General features: G+C 39.9%; 1 protein-coding gene across 1 annotated transcript in view; it reads left to right on the forward strand.

Annotated features, from left to right (window-relative positions):
- TRMT2B (tRNA methyltransferase 2B) overlaps positions 1-18,343 on the forward strand; it is a 59,131-nt gene extending 40,788 nt beyond the window's left edge. The window contains 3 exon segments of the mRNA XM_081809321.1: positions 4,992-5,139; positions 11,004-11,165; positions 12,627-18,343. Coding sequence (XP_081665447.1) covers positions 4,992-5,118 — 127 coding nt within the window. The 3' untranslated portion in view covers positions 5,119-5,139; positions 11,004-11,165; positions 12,627-18,343.
- Positions 18,344-18,827: the final 484 nt, after the last annotated feature.

Raw genomic sequence — 18,827 nt, forward strand, 5'->3', positions numbered from 1 at the left:
AAGAAGAAAATAAAATAGATAAATAAATCTAATCAAGAATATAAAGGAATAAAACATAAAAATATAAAAAGTCTTAAATGAGAAAAAGCATAACTACAGCTATGAGGAAGTTTTTATTTATTTTATTTTATTTTTTTAAAGACTTTATTTATTTATTTGACAGAGACACAGCGAGATAGGGAACCCAAGCAGGGGGAGTGGGAGAGGGAGAAACAGGTTTCCCACTGAGCAGGGAGCCCGATGTGGGGCTCGATCCCAGGACCCTGAGATCATGACCTGAGCCGAAGGCAGACACTTAATGACTGAGCCACTCAGGCACCCCATGAGGAAGTTTTTAAAAATTATAAGAAAGTATTTTGTACAACTTGCTCACAATACATTTAAAAACCTAGATGGGCAATTTTCTGGGAAAATGAAAATGGGTAATATTGATTGCAGAGGATCTAGGTAAGCCTACACAGACCAGTAACCATGGAAAAGAATGGAGAAAGTTGTCAAAGAGCTTCTTTTTTAAAAAAAAAAAAAGATTTTATTTATTTATTTGACAGAGAGGGACACAGTGAGAGAGGAAACACAAGCAGGGGGAGTGGGAGAGGGAGAAGCAGACTTCCCGCTGAGCAGGGAGCCTGATGCGGGGCTCGATCCCAGGGCCCTGGGATCCTGACCTCAGCCGAAGGCAGACACCTAATGACTGAGCTACCCAGGTGCCCCGTCAAAGAGCTTCTACCCAAAATAAAAGCATGAGGCCCATGTGTTTTCACAGTCTTATTTCCTTGTCTATTCTTGCACATTTACCTCTTACAGTTGTCCTTTATTTTAATTTTTGTTTTACCGTTTAAAAATGTTTTTGAGTATATGATAAAGGTGGCACCTCACAGCAATGGGAAAAAGATGGACTGTTCAATAAATGGTGATGGACAACTGGGTAGCCAGGGTGAAAAAAAAGTTGGATCTGTATCTCACACTGTATATACCAGGATAAATTACAAAGGAGTCAGAGATTGAAATGTAAAAAGGGGAAACCATAAATGTACCCTAGGAAATCATAGAATTTCTTTACAATCCTGGAGTACAGAAGCCCTTTCTAACTATGAAAATTCAAAAGCCATATAGTAAAAGGTAGTTAAGTTTGCCGACATAAAAAATAACTTCTCCCTTTGTTACACCATACACAGAAATGAATTCAAAATGGATCATAGAACTAAATGTAAGAGTTGAAACAGGAATAAATCTTTGTGACCTTGGGTTAGGCAAAGCTTTCTTAGATATGACATCAAAAACCCAACCAACAACAATAACAACAAAAAATATATGTATCAAATATGTGTGTATGTATAATTGGACATCATCAAAGTTAAAAAAAACTTTTGTGCTGCAAATGATACTATCAAGAAATGAAAAGACAACTAATAGAATGGGAGAAAATATTTGCAAATCATTTATCTAATAAGGGACAGGTATCCAGAAGCCAGGCACAAAGGGCCACATCTTGTATGATTCCATTTATAGGAAATGTCCGGACTAGGTAGATCTCAAAAGACAGAATAGATTTATGGTTGCCTAGGGCTGAGCATTGGAGGGTTGCAGAGAAGTGGGGAGTGAGGGCTAAGGAGGGTGTGATACCTTCTTGGGTTAATGAAAATATTCCAAAATTGATTGTTCTGATAGATGGACAATTCTGAGTATACTAAAAACCACTGAACAGTATAAATGAGTGAGCTATATGGTATGTGAATTATCTCTCAATAAAACCATTAAAAAAATCAATAACTTGCATGATAAAAAGCACCAAAATCAAAGATAGGAGACAATATATACAAACTGGAAAAATATTTGTAGTTTATATCATAAAAGAGTTTTTTCCTTAATTTATAACAAACTCCTAGAGATTGATTTAAAAAATGACATATCTGATGAAAGGTTAGTATCCGAAATGTATAAACAACTTATCTGGGATGCCTGGGTAGCTCAGTCAGTTGGGCGTCTGTCTTTGGCTCAGGTCACGATCCCAGGGTCCTGGGTTCGAGCCCCGCATTGGGCTCCCTGCTCAGTGGGGAGCCTGCTTCTCCCTCTCCCTCTGCCTGTTGCCTCCCCTGCTTGTGCTCACTCTCTCGCTCTCTGACAAATGGATAAATACAATATTTAAAGAAAAAACTTATCAAACTCCCCAAAAAACAAAAATCCAGTTAAGAAATGGGCAGAAGACATGAATAGACATTTTTTCAAAGAAGACATGCAGATGGCCAACAGACACATGAAAAGATGCTTAACATCACTCATCAGCACGGAAATGCAAATCAAAACTGCAATGAGATATTACCTCACTCCTGTCAGAATGGCTAAAATTAACAACACAGGAAACAACAGATGTTGATGAGGATGCAGAGAAAGGGGAACCCTCTTACACTGTTGGTGGGAATGCAAGCTGGTGCAGCCACTCTGGAAAACATATGGAGGGTTCCTCAAAAACTGAAAAATAAAACTATCCTGTGATCCAGCAATTGCACTACTACAAAAGTAGTGATTTGAAGGGACAAATGCACCCTGATGTTTGTAGTAGCAATATCAACAATAGCCAAACTATGGAAAGAGCCCAAATGTCCATTGACCGGTGAATGGATAAAGAAGTTCTGGTGTGTATATATATACGTGTATATATATGTGTGTGTGTATATGTGTGTGTATATATATATATATGCCCTCACACACCCGGGAATATTACTCAGCCATCAAAAAGAATGAAATCTTGCCATTTGCAATGACATGGATGGAGCTAGAGTGTAGTACGCTAAGTGAAATTAGTCAGTTAGAAAAAGACAAATACCATATGATTGCACTCATATGTGGAATTTAAGAAATGAAACAGATGAGCATGGAGGGAACAAAGAGGCAAACCATAAAAGATACTCTTAACTATGGAGAACAAACTGAGGGTTGCTGGAGGGGAGGTGGGCAGGGAGATGGGTTAAATGGGTGCTGGGTATTAAAGAGGGCACTTATGATGAGCACTGAGTGTTGAATGTAAGTGATGCATTACTAAATTCTACTCCTGAAATTAATATTACACTATATGTTAACTAACTGGAATTTAAATAAAAGCTTGAAATAAAAAGAAAAAGCACAAAAGAAAAATGAACAGGAGAAAGAAAATATAAATGTGTTTATGAACCGTGAAAGGATGCTCAGTCTCTTCCATTATAAGTATGTGATATGTCTCTTCAATTACTCTAGTCTTATATGATTCTCTAAAGCCATATATATATATGTGTGTGTGTATGTAATTTTTCTAATATAGGTCTTTCTTCTTAAGGTTAATATAAGATATTGTAAAGTTTTTATTGCTATTATGAATGGGATCTTTTTCATTACTTTTTCTAAGTGGTTATTGCTAACCTTGTGTCCAGCTTCCTCATTCTTTTATTAGTTTTATTTGTTTTCTAGTTGATTCTCTTGCTTGGTAGCTGGCCATTTTCTTGGTAGCTGGCCATGTGACCACCATATCAAAACCGGTTTTGTCTCTCTCCTTCCAATACTTTCTTATTACACTGGATAAGAAAATGTTCCCTTTTAGGGGTGCCTAGGTGGCTCAGTCAGTTAAGCGTCTGCCTTCGGCTCAGGTCATGATCTCAGGGTCCTGGGATCGAGCCCAGGCTCGATCGGGCTCCCTGCTCAGCGGGAAGCCTGCTTCTCCCTCTTACTTTCCCTCTGTATATGCTCTCTCTCTCTCTTCCCCTCTCTCTCTCAAATAAATAAATAAAATCTTTAAAAAAATTTTTTTAAAAAATGTTCCATGGTAGAAGCAATAGTGAATATCTTGCCTTGTTCTGATTTCAGTGGGACAGTGCTATTTAAACTGTTGAGAGTCAGCCAGGGAAACAAGAACTCTTCTGCTTTGTTGGTTTGAGAGTAAATTGGTACAACCTTTTTTAGAACAGTTTAGTGGTACATGTCTTAGGGTCTTACAAACATATAAACCCTTCACCTCAGCCATTCTACTAAACAACTAAAAATGTGTGCAAAGATATAACTATTAAGGATATTCATAGAGGGACTTTTTGAAATGGTAAAGTGTTAGAAACAGCTTAAATTTCCAATAGCAAGGGATTAGATAAATAAACTATGGTACACACGTTTAATGAAATACCATATAGCCAATAAATGTGAGGTAGACTGACATGTAGTGGACAGATGGATATGATCTCTGATGAACTGAAGAAACTAGTTGTAAAGCAGTATGTACAATATGTAGTGTGACTCCATTTTAAGAAGCCAATTTAAATATACATATTTAGAAAGATATATCCTGAGAAGTTAGCAGTGGTTCTCCTTGGTGAGTTTATAGGTGAATTTTTGTGCTTATTTTTGCTGGACTGCCTTTGAAATAAGCGAAATGAGTAATCTTTGAAAAATTTCAATAGAATAAGCCAGTAATATTTGTTAATTAATTACCCTTCATGTACAAATCATACAGAAACATATATGACTTAGGCTGCTTGCTCTATTCACTATTGAACTCTGTATCACAAACTGGGAACACAGTGATGAATAATAAACAGTTTTTGCCTCGTTTCCACCCTTGAAAAAATTATACTCCACTGAGGAAGATGGTTAAAAAAACCCAAGTAGTTATATTAAATATGGTAAATGGTGTTATAGAGAGAAACATAGGGGACTGTTGGAACACAGGGAAGGGCTTAATTTTTTTTAAAGATTTTGTTCATTTATTTGACAGAGACAGAGAGAGAGAAAGAGGGAGAGAGCACACAAGCAGGGGGAGCAGCAGAGGGAGAGAGAGAAGCAGGCTGTCCGCTGAGCAGGGAGCCCGATGCGGGACTCGATCCCAGGACCCTGAGATCATGACCCGAGCCGAAGGCAGACGCCTAAGCAACTGAGCCACCCAGATGCCCTGGAAGGGCTTAATTTTTAAGAAGTGGTGTTCCTGTAGGTTCTCCTTGGTATCTAGGAACTAATATTATGATCTGTTTCTCCAGGCTGTGCTGTCCTCCAGACTCTGCTAAGAAGCTTGTTGGTGAGCCTTTTGTCCTGAGAAAAGCTGTGCCTGTGGATCTCTTCCCCCACACCCTACACTGTGAGCTGGTGCTCCTCTTCACTCGATAAGCCACCTCCTATGGGATGCAGGTTGTTTATTTTTTATTTTTTAAAGATTTTATTTACTTGAGGGAGAGCGAATGAGCACAAGTGGGGTCAGCAGCAGAGGGAGAGGGAGAAGCAGACTCCCCGCTGAGCAGGGAGCCCGATGCAGGGCTCGATTCCAGGACCCTGAGATCATGACCTGAGCCAAAGGCAGATGCTTAACCGACTGAGCCACCCAGGCGCCCCTGCAGGTTGTTTATTAAGGCTGGAATTTTAGTACCTTCCAGGTCTGGCATCTTGCTACATTGCAGATCCTGAGAGCATTATTGGAGAAACCAACCTTTGGATCTCAAGCAGGAAGAATATACAGGTGCCCCTTGAACAACACGGGTTAGGGCTGCTGACCCCCCTACACAGTCGAAAATCTACCTGTAACTTTTGACTCCTCAAAAACTTAACTGCTATTAGCCCGCTGTTGACTGGAAGCCTTGCTGATAATAGAACCAGTGAATTAACACAGATTTTGTATGTCACATGTATTATATACTGTATTCTTACAAGAAAGGAAGCTAGAGAGAATAAAATGTTATTGAGAAAATACATTTGCTGTATGGTATTTATTGAAAAAAAATCCGTGTGTAAGTCCGTCTGTACAGTTCAAACCTGTGTTGTTCAAGGGTCAACTATAGCAGGCCTTCTATCTGATACAGATTTATAACCTTAGTTTTCAGGTTCCCTTGCTTTCACAGATGTTGGCTTGGTTGTGGCCACTCCTCAGCCCTAGATCTAGACTGTTCTTTCCTATTGCTGTCAGCCTGTCATGGCTCCCTTGGTCCTAGTTCAGTCTAATCTCCTCTGACTCTGTGGTGTGGAGACAATATAACTAAGTTTTTCTCTGCAGCTGGTAATAATAACACATTGACTTGGGTCTCTGTATTTGCTGAGAGATTTTGGTAGATATGTCTGCATTCCTTAAGTGGCCAAGGATTAGAACTAGAAACAAATCTAGCTTTTTTAATAAAAAGCAGCGTAAACTATAATGTGATTGCAGGGTGACTACGTGATCTCAGAGCTTCATCCCTTTGGGTTTTCTAGGCTTTGAAGTTCTAGAATACCCTTTAAAAATGGTAGGAACAATAGCACCAATCAGCTCTCACCTATGGAAGGAGAATTGGTTATAGTAGAGACACTGTGGGAAAGAAGATCTTCAAAGAAGAGACTGAATACCTGTAACTGTGCTATGTAGTATGGATGCAGAAAGCTCCACAATCCCCTAATGATCCAGTATATAATAAACTGGATATGGAAACTGACATCCTCTAGTCCATGATTTCTTCAACTCTGGAGTTGTCCTTGGTTACTTGTCCAACAATTTAGATTGTGTTTTAAATCTTTTAACAGCCTAAAGACATGTACAAAAATCTGATTTATAAAATGATATTGGGTCAACTGGTATTTTTCTCGATCCTAAATACTTATGGAGAAGCCTCCTTCTCAGAAAAAAATGTGGCCATTAAAGCTACTACATACATATCCATTTAAAAAATGCTAGAAGGAAATAATGTAAAGTGATAAAAAAAAGTGTTGACTTATGGCAGTCCGATAAGTTTTATTTTCATTTCCCTATTTTCATTTTATGTAATGGGAAAGCGACTTTTCTCTTTTGTTCCTCATATCTGTAAATGGCAAAACTGTCTATTAGTTACCTAAGCCAGAAACCAGAGTTAGGTCTCTCAGTCTCATACCAACTGCCTACAAAGGGGGTTCCACCTGGATATCTTCTGGGTACTCCAAACTCAACATATCTAATGTTGCATGCTTCATATCTCTCCCCCAAACTTGTTCTTGCTCCTGTATTCCCAGTCTTGATGAATATACCAATCTACTCAGTCACTCAAGCCAAAAGCTTGGGAATTATATCTGAGTCCTTCTTCTCTATCTCCTTCTCCCATCCAACATATCACAAGTCTCCATCCCTGTAGGTTACCATCGTTTCTTACCACATTATTGCTCAAAAGGCCATCTTCTTTTTTTAAAGATTTTATTTATTTATTTGAGAGAGAGCACAAGCAGGGGGAGGGGCAGAGGCAGAGGGAGAAACAGGCTCCCCGCTGAGCAGGGAGCCCAATGCAGGGCTCGATCATGACCTGAGCTGAAGGCAGATGCTTAACTGACTGAGCCACCCAGGTGCCCCTCAGAAAGCCATCTTCTTAACTGATGCTGCGGTATCCACTCTTGCCCCCATCCATTCCATTCTCTATAGCCATAGTGAGTTTTCTAAAATGCCAATGTCATTATGTTTCTCCAGTGCTTAAAATCTGTCATTGGCTTCTTATTGCTTTTAAAAAGTCCAAAATTCTTTTTTTTAAATGATTTTATTTATTTATTTATTTGAGAGAGAGAGTGAGAGAGAGCATGAGCTTGGGGTAGGGGCAGAGGGGAAGGGAGCAGACTCCTCGCTGAGTAGGGAGCCTGGCTCGGGCTGTGACCCCAGGACCCCGAGACCACGACCTGAGCCAAAGGCAGACACCCAACCGACTGAGCCACTCAGATGCTCCAAAAAGTCTAAAATTCTTGATGCACCCTCAATACCCCTTCATAATCTGGACAGCCTTATTTTTCTATGCATTAAATTCCTTTTCCTGGAAAAGATAAATTTCTTCCAATTCTGGTCCTTTTCATACTCTGTTCCTCAGCTTGGAATGCACTTTTCATTACCTCTTCTGGCTAATTTTACTTATCTTTCTGTTTTTAACTTAGATATTCCCCTAGGAATATAGAATTGGTTGTATAATCAGCTTCCTGCTAATTTTGTTAGTGTTATTATCTTGTAAGATGATTTTAGAATCATGCTTCTGTCATCTTTATCATGAAAACTTTCAAATTACAAGAAAGTTGAAAGAATAGCGCAACGAACACCAATATATTCACCAAGATTCAGCAAATGTTAAATTTTGCCATATTTACTTTATCTGTGTATCCGCTCTTTGGTAAACTATTTGAAAGTAAGTTGTAGACATGCCATTTCACCTTTAATCCCTCAGCATACATCTTCTAAGCAGGACCTTTTTCTATGTAACTCTATGGTACATGATACCATAAGCACAGCTAAAAGAAATTAACAGTACCTCACTGATCTTCACAAATATTATCTAATATCTAATCCAGTGCTTCTTCAAGTATGGTTTGCAGACCGCTTGATGGTACACAGGGAGATAAGGAGCTTGGACCATAGTATATCAGTGAACCACATACTTCACTGAGAAAGTATGTCACAAAAAACTGAATAAAACAATGTGCTTAGTGACATAGTTCATTTACATCTATGGGCTGGCTGAGTAGCACTGCTCTGTATTCACATTTCCCCAGCTGTCTCCTAAATGTCTTTTTTTAGATTATTTATTTATTTATTTATTTATTTATTTATTTATTTATTAGAGAGAAAGAGCACAAGCAGGGGGAACAGCACGAAGGAGAGGGAGAAGTAGGCTCTCTGCTGGGCAGGGAGCCCGATGCGGGGCTTGATCCCAGGACTCCGGGATCATTACCTGAACCAAAGGCGGATGCTTAACCGACTGAGCCACCCAGGTGCCCCTAAATGTCTTTTTTTTAAAGATTTTATTTATTTATTAGAGAAGGAGAAAGAAGACTCCCCGCTGATCAGGGAGCCCGATGTGGGACTTGATCCCAGGACCCTGGGATCATGACCTGAGCTGAAGGCAAGTGCTTAACCAACTGAGCCACCCAGGCGCCCTCCTAAATGTCTTTGATAGCTGTATATATGGCTATATGTTCATATGTTGCATTTGGGTGTGTTTCTTTTAATTTAGAACAGTCTCCCCCTTTTTTTTTTTTTTTAAATGGCATTGACTTTAAGAGACCGGCTCTGCCCCACATTAGGAATCTAATTGTAGTGTCACCAGCCATCCTGTGACTGTCCTGCTTTAAGCACTGGTCCTGTATCCCGGAATAGGATGCTTTGTTTCCTTATGGTGGTGTTTAGCTCTTCCTTCCAGCCCCTGAATTTCCTGTAAATGAGAAGTGCTTGGGATCAGAAGCTTGATTTGATTCGATTAAACCATTTTTTTATAAGAATGCTTCATAAGCAATGTCGTGTGCTTTATGTCACATCTTAGCAGGAGGCATGTAATGTAAGTTGTCCACTCTTAGTGAAGGTGATTATTTAGGTGGTGGCCCTCAGAACTCTCCATGTGATTTTCTCTTTATAATTAACAAGAAATCTGTGGGGTGTTACTTTGGTACCATATGATTGTCCTGTTCCCCAGTAACATCTCACCTAAATATTTTAGCATCCGTTGATTATTGTTTCCTGACTCAGTAATTTGGTTTTCTGATTTTTAAAATGTATTCCCTGGCTTGGTGATTTAATTGGGGTTGGAAAATGTTGATTTCCTAATTCTGTCATCCAGTCTATTTTTCTTAGCTGGCATTCTTGTGCTTTTTTTTGTTTTTTTTTAAAGATTTTATTTATTTGACAGAGAGAGACACAGCGAGAGAGGGAACACAAGCAGGGGGAGTGGGAGAGGGAGAAACAGGCCTCCCGCGGAGCAGGGAGCCCGATGCGGGGCTCGATCCCAGACTCCTGGGATCACAACCCAAGCTGAAGGCAGACACATAATGACTGAGCCACCCAGGCGCCCCAAGGCATTCTTGTGGGTGGCTCAGATGGTTAAGCATCTGCCTTTGGCTCAGGCCATGATCTCAGGGTCCTGGGATCGAGTCCCACATCAGGCTCCTTGCTTAGCAAGGAGCCTGCTTCTCCCTTGGCCTGCCACTCCCCCTGCTTATACTCTCCCTCTCTCTCTCTCTCTGGCAAATAAATAAGTAAAATATTAAAAAAAAGAAAGAACAATGGAAATTGGAGTTGCCATATGTATACCAGTAGTAGCTAAAGTAGCTGTAAATTACCAGGAGATTTAAGGGTTTGTACTAAATCTCTTCCAACTGTAAAATATCTAGGTCTAGAGCAGTGGATCACGAACTTCACTGCACATTAGTGTCACCTGGAGAGCAATTTAAAGTACTGAGCCTTGGACCCAGGACATTCCAATTTAATTGGTTTAAGAAGGGTCTTAGGTGTCAGTATTTAAAAAATGCCCTCCACCCCAGTGATTCTCATGTGCTGCCAGGATTGAGAACCAGTGGTCTAGGTGGGGCTTTGCCTTTCAAAGTGTGGCCCCTGGACCAGCAGGATTGGCATCATCACTTAGGAGCTTGTTAGAAATGCAAACTTTCAGACTTCACCCCAACTCGATGAGAAACTGGGGATGGGGCCCACCAATCTGTGTTGTAACATACTCCCAGGGGATTCTGATGCTCACTCAAGTTTGAGACCCACTTGTTCAGAGCAACTGTTCCTCAACCTTGGTTGCACATTAGAACCACCTGGGGACCTTTCAAAACAGAGGTTCCTGGGTGTCACCTCCTTAGAAAGTCAGATTGCCTTCATTTTGGGTGTGGCTCTAACATCGTTATTTTAAAAACTCCCTAGATGACTCTAATGTGCAAGTAAGGCTGAAAACCATGGTCTGGGGTTTTTGTCTCCAAGCCTGGTATTTGACTTGATGAGTGACAGTGCACATCAGATTGCAGATAAAAAACTAGGTGTGTAATGCATAGGCCAAATATCTTGCTTTTTTGCTTCCTCCTCGTCTAGACCCACCCAGGGTCTCTAAGCACTGGTTTGCACTCCTTTGAAAAGATTTTCATCCCTTGAAAGCATTCCCTTTCCCATTCTTCCAGCAGTTATTTTGGTAGGTGTGGTAGAGAGTGGGCTTGAGATACCATCAATTCCTAGTAATTCTAGCCAAGCCTTAAAGTAACCTTCACCCATGGCAAGAGAAAAGTGAGCTCATTTTTTTAAGATATTTTATTTATTTATTTGACAGAGAGAGAGATCGAGAGAGCACAAGCTGGGGGAGCAGGAGAATGAGAAGCAGGCTCCCCACTGAGCAGGAAGCCCAATGCAGGGCTCAATCCCAGGACCCCAGGATCATGACCTGAGCTGAAGGCAGGCGCCTGACCACTGAGCCACCCAGGCACCCCGAAAAGTGAGCTCATTTTAACATTAATGTAGGACAGTTGTTTTAAGGAATTCTCCTCAGCCTGCTTCTGACCTGTCTTCAGAACTAGCTTCTTCTCATTAGGCTCAACCTAGAGTTGCTGAACCTCTGAGTGCAATTTTGCCATTGCCCTGAGTGCAGGTTTGGAGTTTTACGTATGGCAGTGGTTCCTAGTCTTAGCTGCATGATGGACTCATCTGGGAGCTTTTAAAAAAAGCTCCTGGTTCCTGGGGCTTGGTCCCTAACCCCAGATATTCTGATTTAATTGATCTGGGGTATGACTCAAGGATCTGGAGTTTTAAAAGATCCCCCAAGGTGATTATAATGTGCGGTCGGGGTTATTATCCTCCGATTAGGGCTGTGGTTCCCAAACTTGTCTGCATAATAAAATTCCGCAGCGATCTTTTAAAGCTTCCAAAACCCAGGCCACACCCAGCACCAATTAAATAATCACAGCCTCTGGGGTGGGACATAGGCGTTGGTAATTTTGAAGTTCCCCCAGTGATTCCAATGTGCAGCCAAGTGTTGAGAACCACGAGGTTAAGGTATTTGATGGTTTGGGGTTTGGAAGGGAGAAGAGAATTATTGTCATTTGCTGAGCTGTAAGTCTTCCAACCCTTCATCTTCAAAATCACATTGCCAATTTATAATTTACAGGGACGTCATTGTCATTTTTCTTTTTTCTTTTTTTTTTTTTTAAAGATTTTATTTATTTATTTGAGAGAGAGAGAATGAGAGAGAACACATGAGGGAGGCAGGGTCAGAGGGAGAAGCAGACTCCCTGCCGAGCAGGGAGCCCGATGCGGGACTCGATCCAGGGACTCCAGGATCATGACCTGAGCCGAAGGCAGTCGCTTAACCAACTGAGCCACCCAGGCGCCCCATTGTCATTTTTCTAAGAGCTGTATTTCAAAATGGCATGGCCATAAAATGCAGTCATGAACCAATTGAAGCTCCCTCAGAGCTTACCAATTAATTCAAGTGCAAAAGGACAATTGAAATGGAATATAATTATGTCCCAGACTTAAACATTTTCTATCAGCTGCTTTGGTTCTATCATTATATGTATTTCCACATTATATTTCCCATTGTTTCTTCTCAAAGATTAAGTGGGATGGCAATGCTGACATCCAGCCCAGATTCATTTGGTGGAGGAACATGTCAATATCAAGTCCATTCCTAACTGTTAGGGATCCTCAGAGTACACGGAGGGGGAGAGGCCTTTGCTCTGAGGACCTAAAAAAGGAATTTAAATATTTAAAAGTGTTGGCATTTCCTGCTTGCATTTTACTGATCACCTTGATTTGTAACCAGTCCAAGGAATATCTGAGGAGAAGAGAGGTCCTTATTATATATACTTAGCTGTTTAATAGTTTTCCTCCTCCAGCTAGACTGTAAGGTTTGAAGCCATAAGGGCTATCTCCTGTTCGCTGTTGTATCTCTGTTTAGCACCCAGTCCAGTGTCTGAAATGTGCAGGTACTCAGAGAGACAATATAGCATGCTGGCCAAGAGGACCAGCTTTGGAATCAGTCTGACCTGGCCTTGAATCCCGGCTCCATCACTTACGTGCTGTGTGACGTTGGGTGAGTTACTTAACCTCTCCAACCCTCTGTTCCCTGCCCCTCTCCCTGTAAAAGAAGGGTAATAATAGTACGTAGCTCATGGGATTGTCATGACCCATTCAGCAAGACATTATTTGTAAAGCACCTCGCAAATTGCCTGGCTCCTAGTTTGCGTGCAGTAAGGCGAGAGTTATTCTTAGAGTTATTCTCCCTCTCTGGAGATTAACAAGCCAAAATAACCCAATCAGTTTGGTTTCTGTAAGATTTCAGTACTTAATTTCAGGCAAATAAAACCAACGACACATTGGAAAGAGTCTCTTCCCTGTTGGTGTTGGTGTTTCTCAGCATTTATGTTATAGTCAAATATTGCAACTTCTAGTAAAAAGTTTAAATAGAGTTTGGAGAAAAAAATGAAGCATAGAAAACAGATAAGGCCATCCCTCTCATTTTGTCACCCTCAAAATATTGGTTACTAAAATAACCCACTTGTCAAATCCCTTTGTACTGCTGTGAGAAGTGCTAATGTAAGACATGTTTTCTGAAAATAACCGTGATGAGGTGTCCTGAATTAAGGGCTTTGGTACGGAAGTGATAAAGTTCCCTTCTGGGTAGAATAGCTCAGGATCATAAATTGCACACAACCTCTACTGACTTACCTTTTCCACTTCCTAAAAGGAAACTAGTTTCCAGGGGTGGGTTTGTTTTTTTTTAAACTACACACACTATAAATGCTGCATAGTAGGATTCTAGATTAGATCCTAAACAGAAAAAGGACATTAGTGGAAAAACCGGTGAAGTTGGAATAAAGTCTGTAGTTCAGTAAATAGTATTGTACTATATTGTTAGTGTCATAGTTTTGATCAACGTACCAGAGTTATGTGAGATGTTAATGTTAGGGGAAGCTGGGTGAAGTGTATACAGGAACTCTGTACTATGTTTACAGCTCTTCTGCACATCTAAAATTATTTCAAAATTAAAAAAAAAAACCCTAAACATAGTCTTTTAAAAACTAAGCATACTGATTGAAAGCTAATTCTAGTAAAACCAAGTGTGGGCAGGTGTTCAGGCCAGGGCTCCAGGGATAGAATAGTGCTCACCCAGATACCCAGTTATGGGCATATGCATTACCTGTGACAAGGTGACAAGGGGCAGGAGTAGCATGTAGCTATTATTTTACGATAAGGAATTTCTGGCAGCCTATCAAAAAGCAGTTCCTTTCTTTCAGTATAAGTTAGCCTGGTTCAAAACACTGCAGCCTGACCTAAAAGAAGTCCAAATATAAATGCTCCAGTCAAACAAATGGATAAAATGGGTGTCAGAATGGATAAAAAAAAATAAGACCCATCTACATGCTGCCTACAAGAGACTCATTTTACACCTAAAAATACGCACAGTTGAAAATGAGGGGATGGAGAAGTATTTATCACGCAAATGGGTGTCAAAGGAAAGCTGGAGTAGCAATATGTATGTTGGACAAACTAGACTTTTTTTGAAGATTTATTTATTTATTTGAGAGAGAGAGAGTGCACACAAGCTTGAGTGCATGAGTGGGGGGAAGGGCAGAGGGAAAGAATCTCCCCGCTGAGTGTGGAACCCAACGCGGGGCTCGATCTCACAACCCTGAGATTACAACCTGAGCCAAAACCAAGAGTTGGACACTCAACCAACTGAGCCACCCAGGTGCCCCTGGACAAACTAGACTTTAAAACAAAGACTGTAACAAGAGGTAAAGGAGGACACTATATCATAATAAAGGAGACAATCCAAAAAGAAGACATAAAAATTGTAAGTAGCTATGCACCCAACATGGGAGCACCTAAATATATGAAACAATTATTAATAGACATAAAGGAACTAATTGATTATAATACAATAATAGTAGGGGACTTTAACACCCCACTTACATCAGTGGACAGATCATCTAACCAGAAAATCAACAAGGAAACAATGGCTTTGAATGACACACTAGACCAGATGGACTTAACAGATATATTCAGAACATCCCATCCTAAAACAGCAGAATACATATTCTTTTCAAGTGCATATGGGACAGTCTCCAGAACACATCACATATTAGGTCACAAATCAGGCCTCAACAAATACAAAAAGATAGAAGTCATACCACGCCCCTTTTCTGACAGCAATGCTATGAAACTAGAAGTCAACTGCAAGAAAACATTTTGAAAGACTACAAATACATGAGGTTAAGCAACATGCTACTAAACTATGAATGGATGAACCAAGAAATCGAAGAAGAAATGAACAACTACATGGAAACAAAAGAGAATGAAAACACAGTGATCCAAAACTTTTGGGATACAGCAAAAGTGGACCTAAGAGGGAAGTATATAGCAATATAGGCCTACCTTAAGAAGCAAGAAAAATCTCAAATAAACAACCTAACCTTACCCCTAAAGGAGCTAGAAAAAGAACAACAAATGAAGCATAAAGCTAGCAGAAGGAAGCAAATAATAAAGATTAGAACAGAAATAAATGATATAAAACTAAAAAAAACCTATTAAAACAGATCAATGAAACCAGGAGCTGGTTCTTTGAAACAATTAATAAAATTGATAAACCACTAGCCAGACTTAACAAAAAAGAAAAAGGAAAGGACCCGAATAAATCACAAATGAGAGAGAAATAACAACCAACACCAGAGAAATATAAGAGGATATTATGAAAAACTATATGCCAACAAATTAGACAACCTGGGAAAAATGGATAAATTCCTAGAAACATGAACTACCAAAACTGAAACAGGAAGAAATAGAAAACTTGAATAGACTGATAAACTGCAAAGAAATTGAATCGGTAATCAAAAAGCTCCCAACAAACAAAAGTCCAGGGCCAAATGGCTTCACACGTGAATTCTACCAAACATTTAAAGAAGAGGTAATACCTATTCCTTTCAAACTATTCCAAAAAGTAGAAAAGGGAGGAAAACTTCTAAATTCATTCTATGAGGCCAGCATTACCCTGATACTAAAACCAGATAAAGACTCCACTGAAAAAAGAACTACAGGCCAATATCCCTGAGGAACATGGATGCAGAAGTTCTCAATAAATATCAGCAAACTGAATCCACCAATACATTAAAAGAATCATTCACCATGATCGAGTGGGATTTATTCCAGGGTTGTAAGGATGGTTCAGCATTTGCAAATCAATCAGCATGATATACCACATAAAGGATAAGAACCATGTAATCATTTCAATAGATGCAGAAAAAGCATTTGACAAAGTACAGCTTCCATTCATGATAAAAACCCTCAACGAAGTAGCTTTAGAAGGAACATACCTCAACTGAATAAAGATCATATATGAAAAACCCACAGCTAATATCCTCCTCAATGGGGAAAAACTGAGAGGTTTTCCTCTACAGTCAGGAACAAGACAGGATGCCCACTCTCACCACTGTTATTTAACATAGTACTGGATGTCCTTGCCACAGCAATCAGACAACAAAAAGAAATAAAAGGTATTCAAAATCATCAAGGAAGTAGTAAAACTTTCACTATTTGCAGATGACATGATACTCTATATAGAAAACCCAAAAGACTCATCCAAAAAATTGCAAGAACTGATACATGCATTCAGTAAAGTTGCAGGATACAAAGTCAACATACAGAAATCTGTTGCATTCCTTTTTTTTTTTTTTAAGTAGGCTCCATGCCCAATGCAGGGCTTGAACTCACAACCCTGAGATCAAAAGTCAGACACTCTACCGACTGAGCCACCCAGGCGCCCCTGTTGCATTTCTATATACCAATAATGAAGCAGCAGAAAGAGAAATCAAGGAATCAATCCCATTTACAATTGTATCAAAAACAATAAGATATCTAAAAATAAAACTAATAACTAAGGTGAAAGACCTGTAATCTGAAAACTATGAAACACCGATGAAAGAAACTGAAGATGACACAAAGAAGTTTTTATTCCATGCTCATGGATCAGAAGAACAAATATTGTTAAAATGTCTATACTACCCCAAGAAATCTACACATTGAATGCAATCCCTATCAAAATACCAACAGCATTTTTTCATAGAGCTAGAACAAACACTCCTAAAATTTGTATGGAACCACAGAAGACCCTGAATAGCCAGAGCAACCTTGAAAAAGAAAAGCAAAGGGGGAGGCATCACAATTATGGGGCTTCAAGTTATTACAAAGCTGTAGTGATCAAAACAGCATGATACTGGCACAAAAAAATAGACACATAGAGCACTGGAACAGAATAGAAAACCTGGAAATGAACCCACAACGATATGGTCAATTAACCTTTGGCACAGCAGGAAAGAATATCCAATGGGAAAAAGACAGTCTCTTCAACAAATGGTGTTGGGAAACTGGACAGCTACATGCAAAAGAATGAAACTGGACCGCTTTCTTATACCATACACAAAAATAAACTCAAAATGGATGAAAGATCTCAATGTGAGGCAGGAAACCATCAAAATCCTAGAGGAGAACACAGGCAGTAACCTCTTTGACATTGGCCATAGCAACTTCTTTCTAGGTATGTCTCCTGAGGCAAGGGAAACAAAAGCAAAAATAAACTGTTGGGACTTCATCAAAATGAAAAGCTTCTGCACAGTGAAGGAAACAACAAAACTAAAAGGCAACCTATGGAATGGGAGAAGATATTTGCAAATGACATATCTGATAATGGGTCAGTATCCAAAATATGACTTCTAAAAGGCAACAACCAAAAGGAAAAATAATCTGATTAAAAATGGGTAGAAAACATGAATAGACATTTTTCCAAAGAAGACCTACAGATGGCCAACAGATACATGAAAAGATGCTCAACATCACTTACCAGGGAAATACAAATCAAAACTACAATGAGACATCACCTCACACCTGTCAGAATGGCTAAAATCAACAACGCAGGAAACAACAGGTGTTGGCAAGGATGCGGAGAAGGGGGAACCCTCCTACACTGTTGATGGGAATGCACACTGGTGCAGCCACTCTGGAGAACAGTATGGAGGTTCCTTAAAAAAGGTAAAAATAGAATTACCCTACCATCCAGCAATTACACTAGTAGGCATTTACCCAAAGAATATAAAAACACTAATTCAAAAGGATACATGCACCCCAGTGTCTATAGCAGTGTTGTCTGCAATAGCCAAACGATGGATCAGCCAGTGTCCATCAACTGATGAATGGATAAAGAAGAGGGGGTATACATATACAATGGAATATTACTCAGCCCCAAAAAGAATAAAATCTTGCCATTTGCAATGACAAATAGAGTATTAGAGAGTATTATGCTAAGTGAAGTAAGTCAGAGAAAGACAAATTCCATATAATTTTACTCATATGTGGAATTTAAGAAACAAAACAAACGAGCAAAGGGAACAAAAAGAGAGGCAAACCAAGGAACAGACTCCTTTCTCAAAAAGATTTTATTTGTTTGAGAGAGAGAGAGAGAAGGCACAAGTCGGGGGGGCTGGTGAGGAGCAGAGGGACAGGGAGAAGCAGATTTCCTGCTGAGCAGGGAGCCTGACACGGGGCTTGATCTCATGATTAGGAGATCATGATCTGAGCTGAAGGCAGATGCTTAACTGACTGAGCCACCCAGGTGCCCCAAGAAATAAACTCTTAACTATAGAGAACAAACTGATGGATGGTTTCCAGAGAGGGTGGGTGGGTGTGGGGGGATGGGTAAAATAGGTGGTGGGGATTAAGGAGGGCATTTGTCATGAGCACCGGGTGATGTGTAGAAGTGTTAAATTACTATATTGTGCACCCGAAACTAACACTGTATGTTTACTGGACTTAAAATAAAAACTGAAAGAATAAATAAAAGCTGAAAAAAAAGGATGTCCAAATATATATGTTGTCTTCAGCTCCCATCTTAGAGTTTGGTCAGCTAGGTGTTTGGAAGGAATTTCTCACTGTAGTGCTAAGCCTGAAATGGTGCCCTGAACATGAGAGGAGTGGGAAGCGTAAGGATCCAACCCATTTTAAAGCACCAGCCCCCTGAGCACTCAGTTCCTTCTCTATTCCCTGGATCAAATGAACTGTGGCGTGAACTCCTGTTATCAGCTAAAAGGCAGGTGTTTCTGTAACCTTA

This window comes from Leptonychotes weddellii, chromosome X (assembly GCF_054177405.1).
Source record: "Leptonychotes weddellii isolate Sample4059 chromosome X, ASM5417740v2, whole genome shotgun sequence".
In the NCBI taxonomy this organism is placed as follows: Eukaryota; Metazoa; Chordata; class Mammalia; order Carnivora; family Phocidae; genus Leptonychotes; species Leptonychotes weddellii.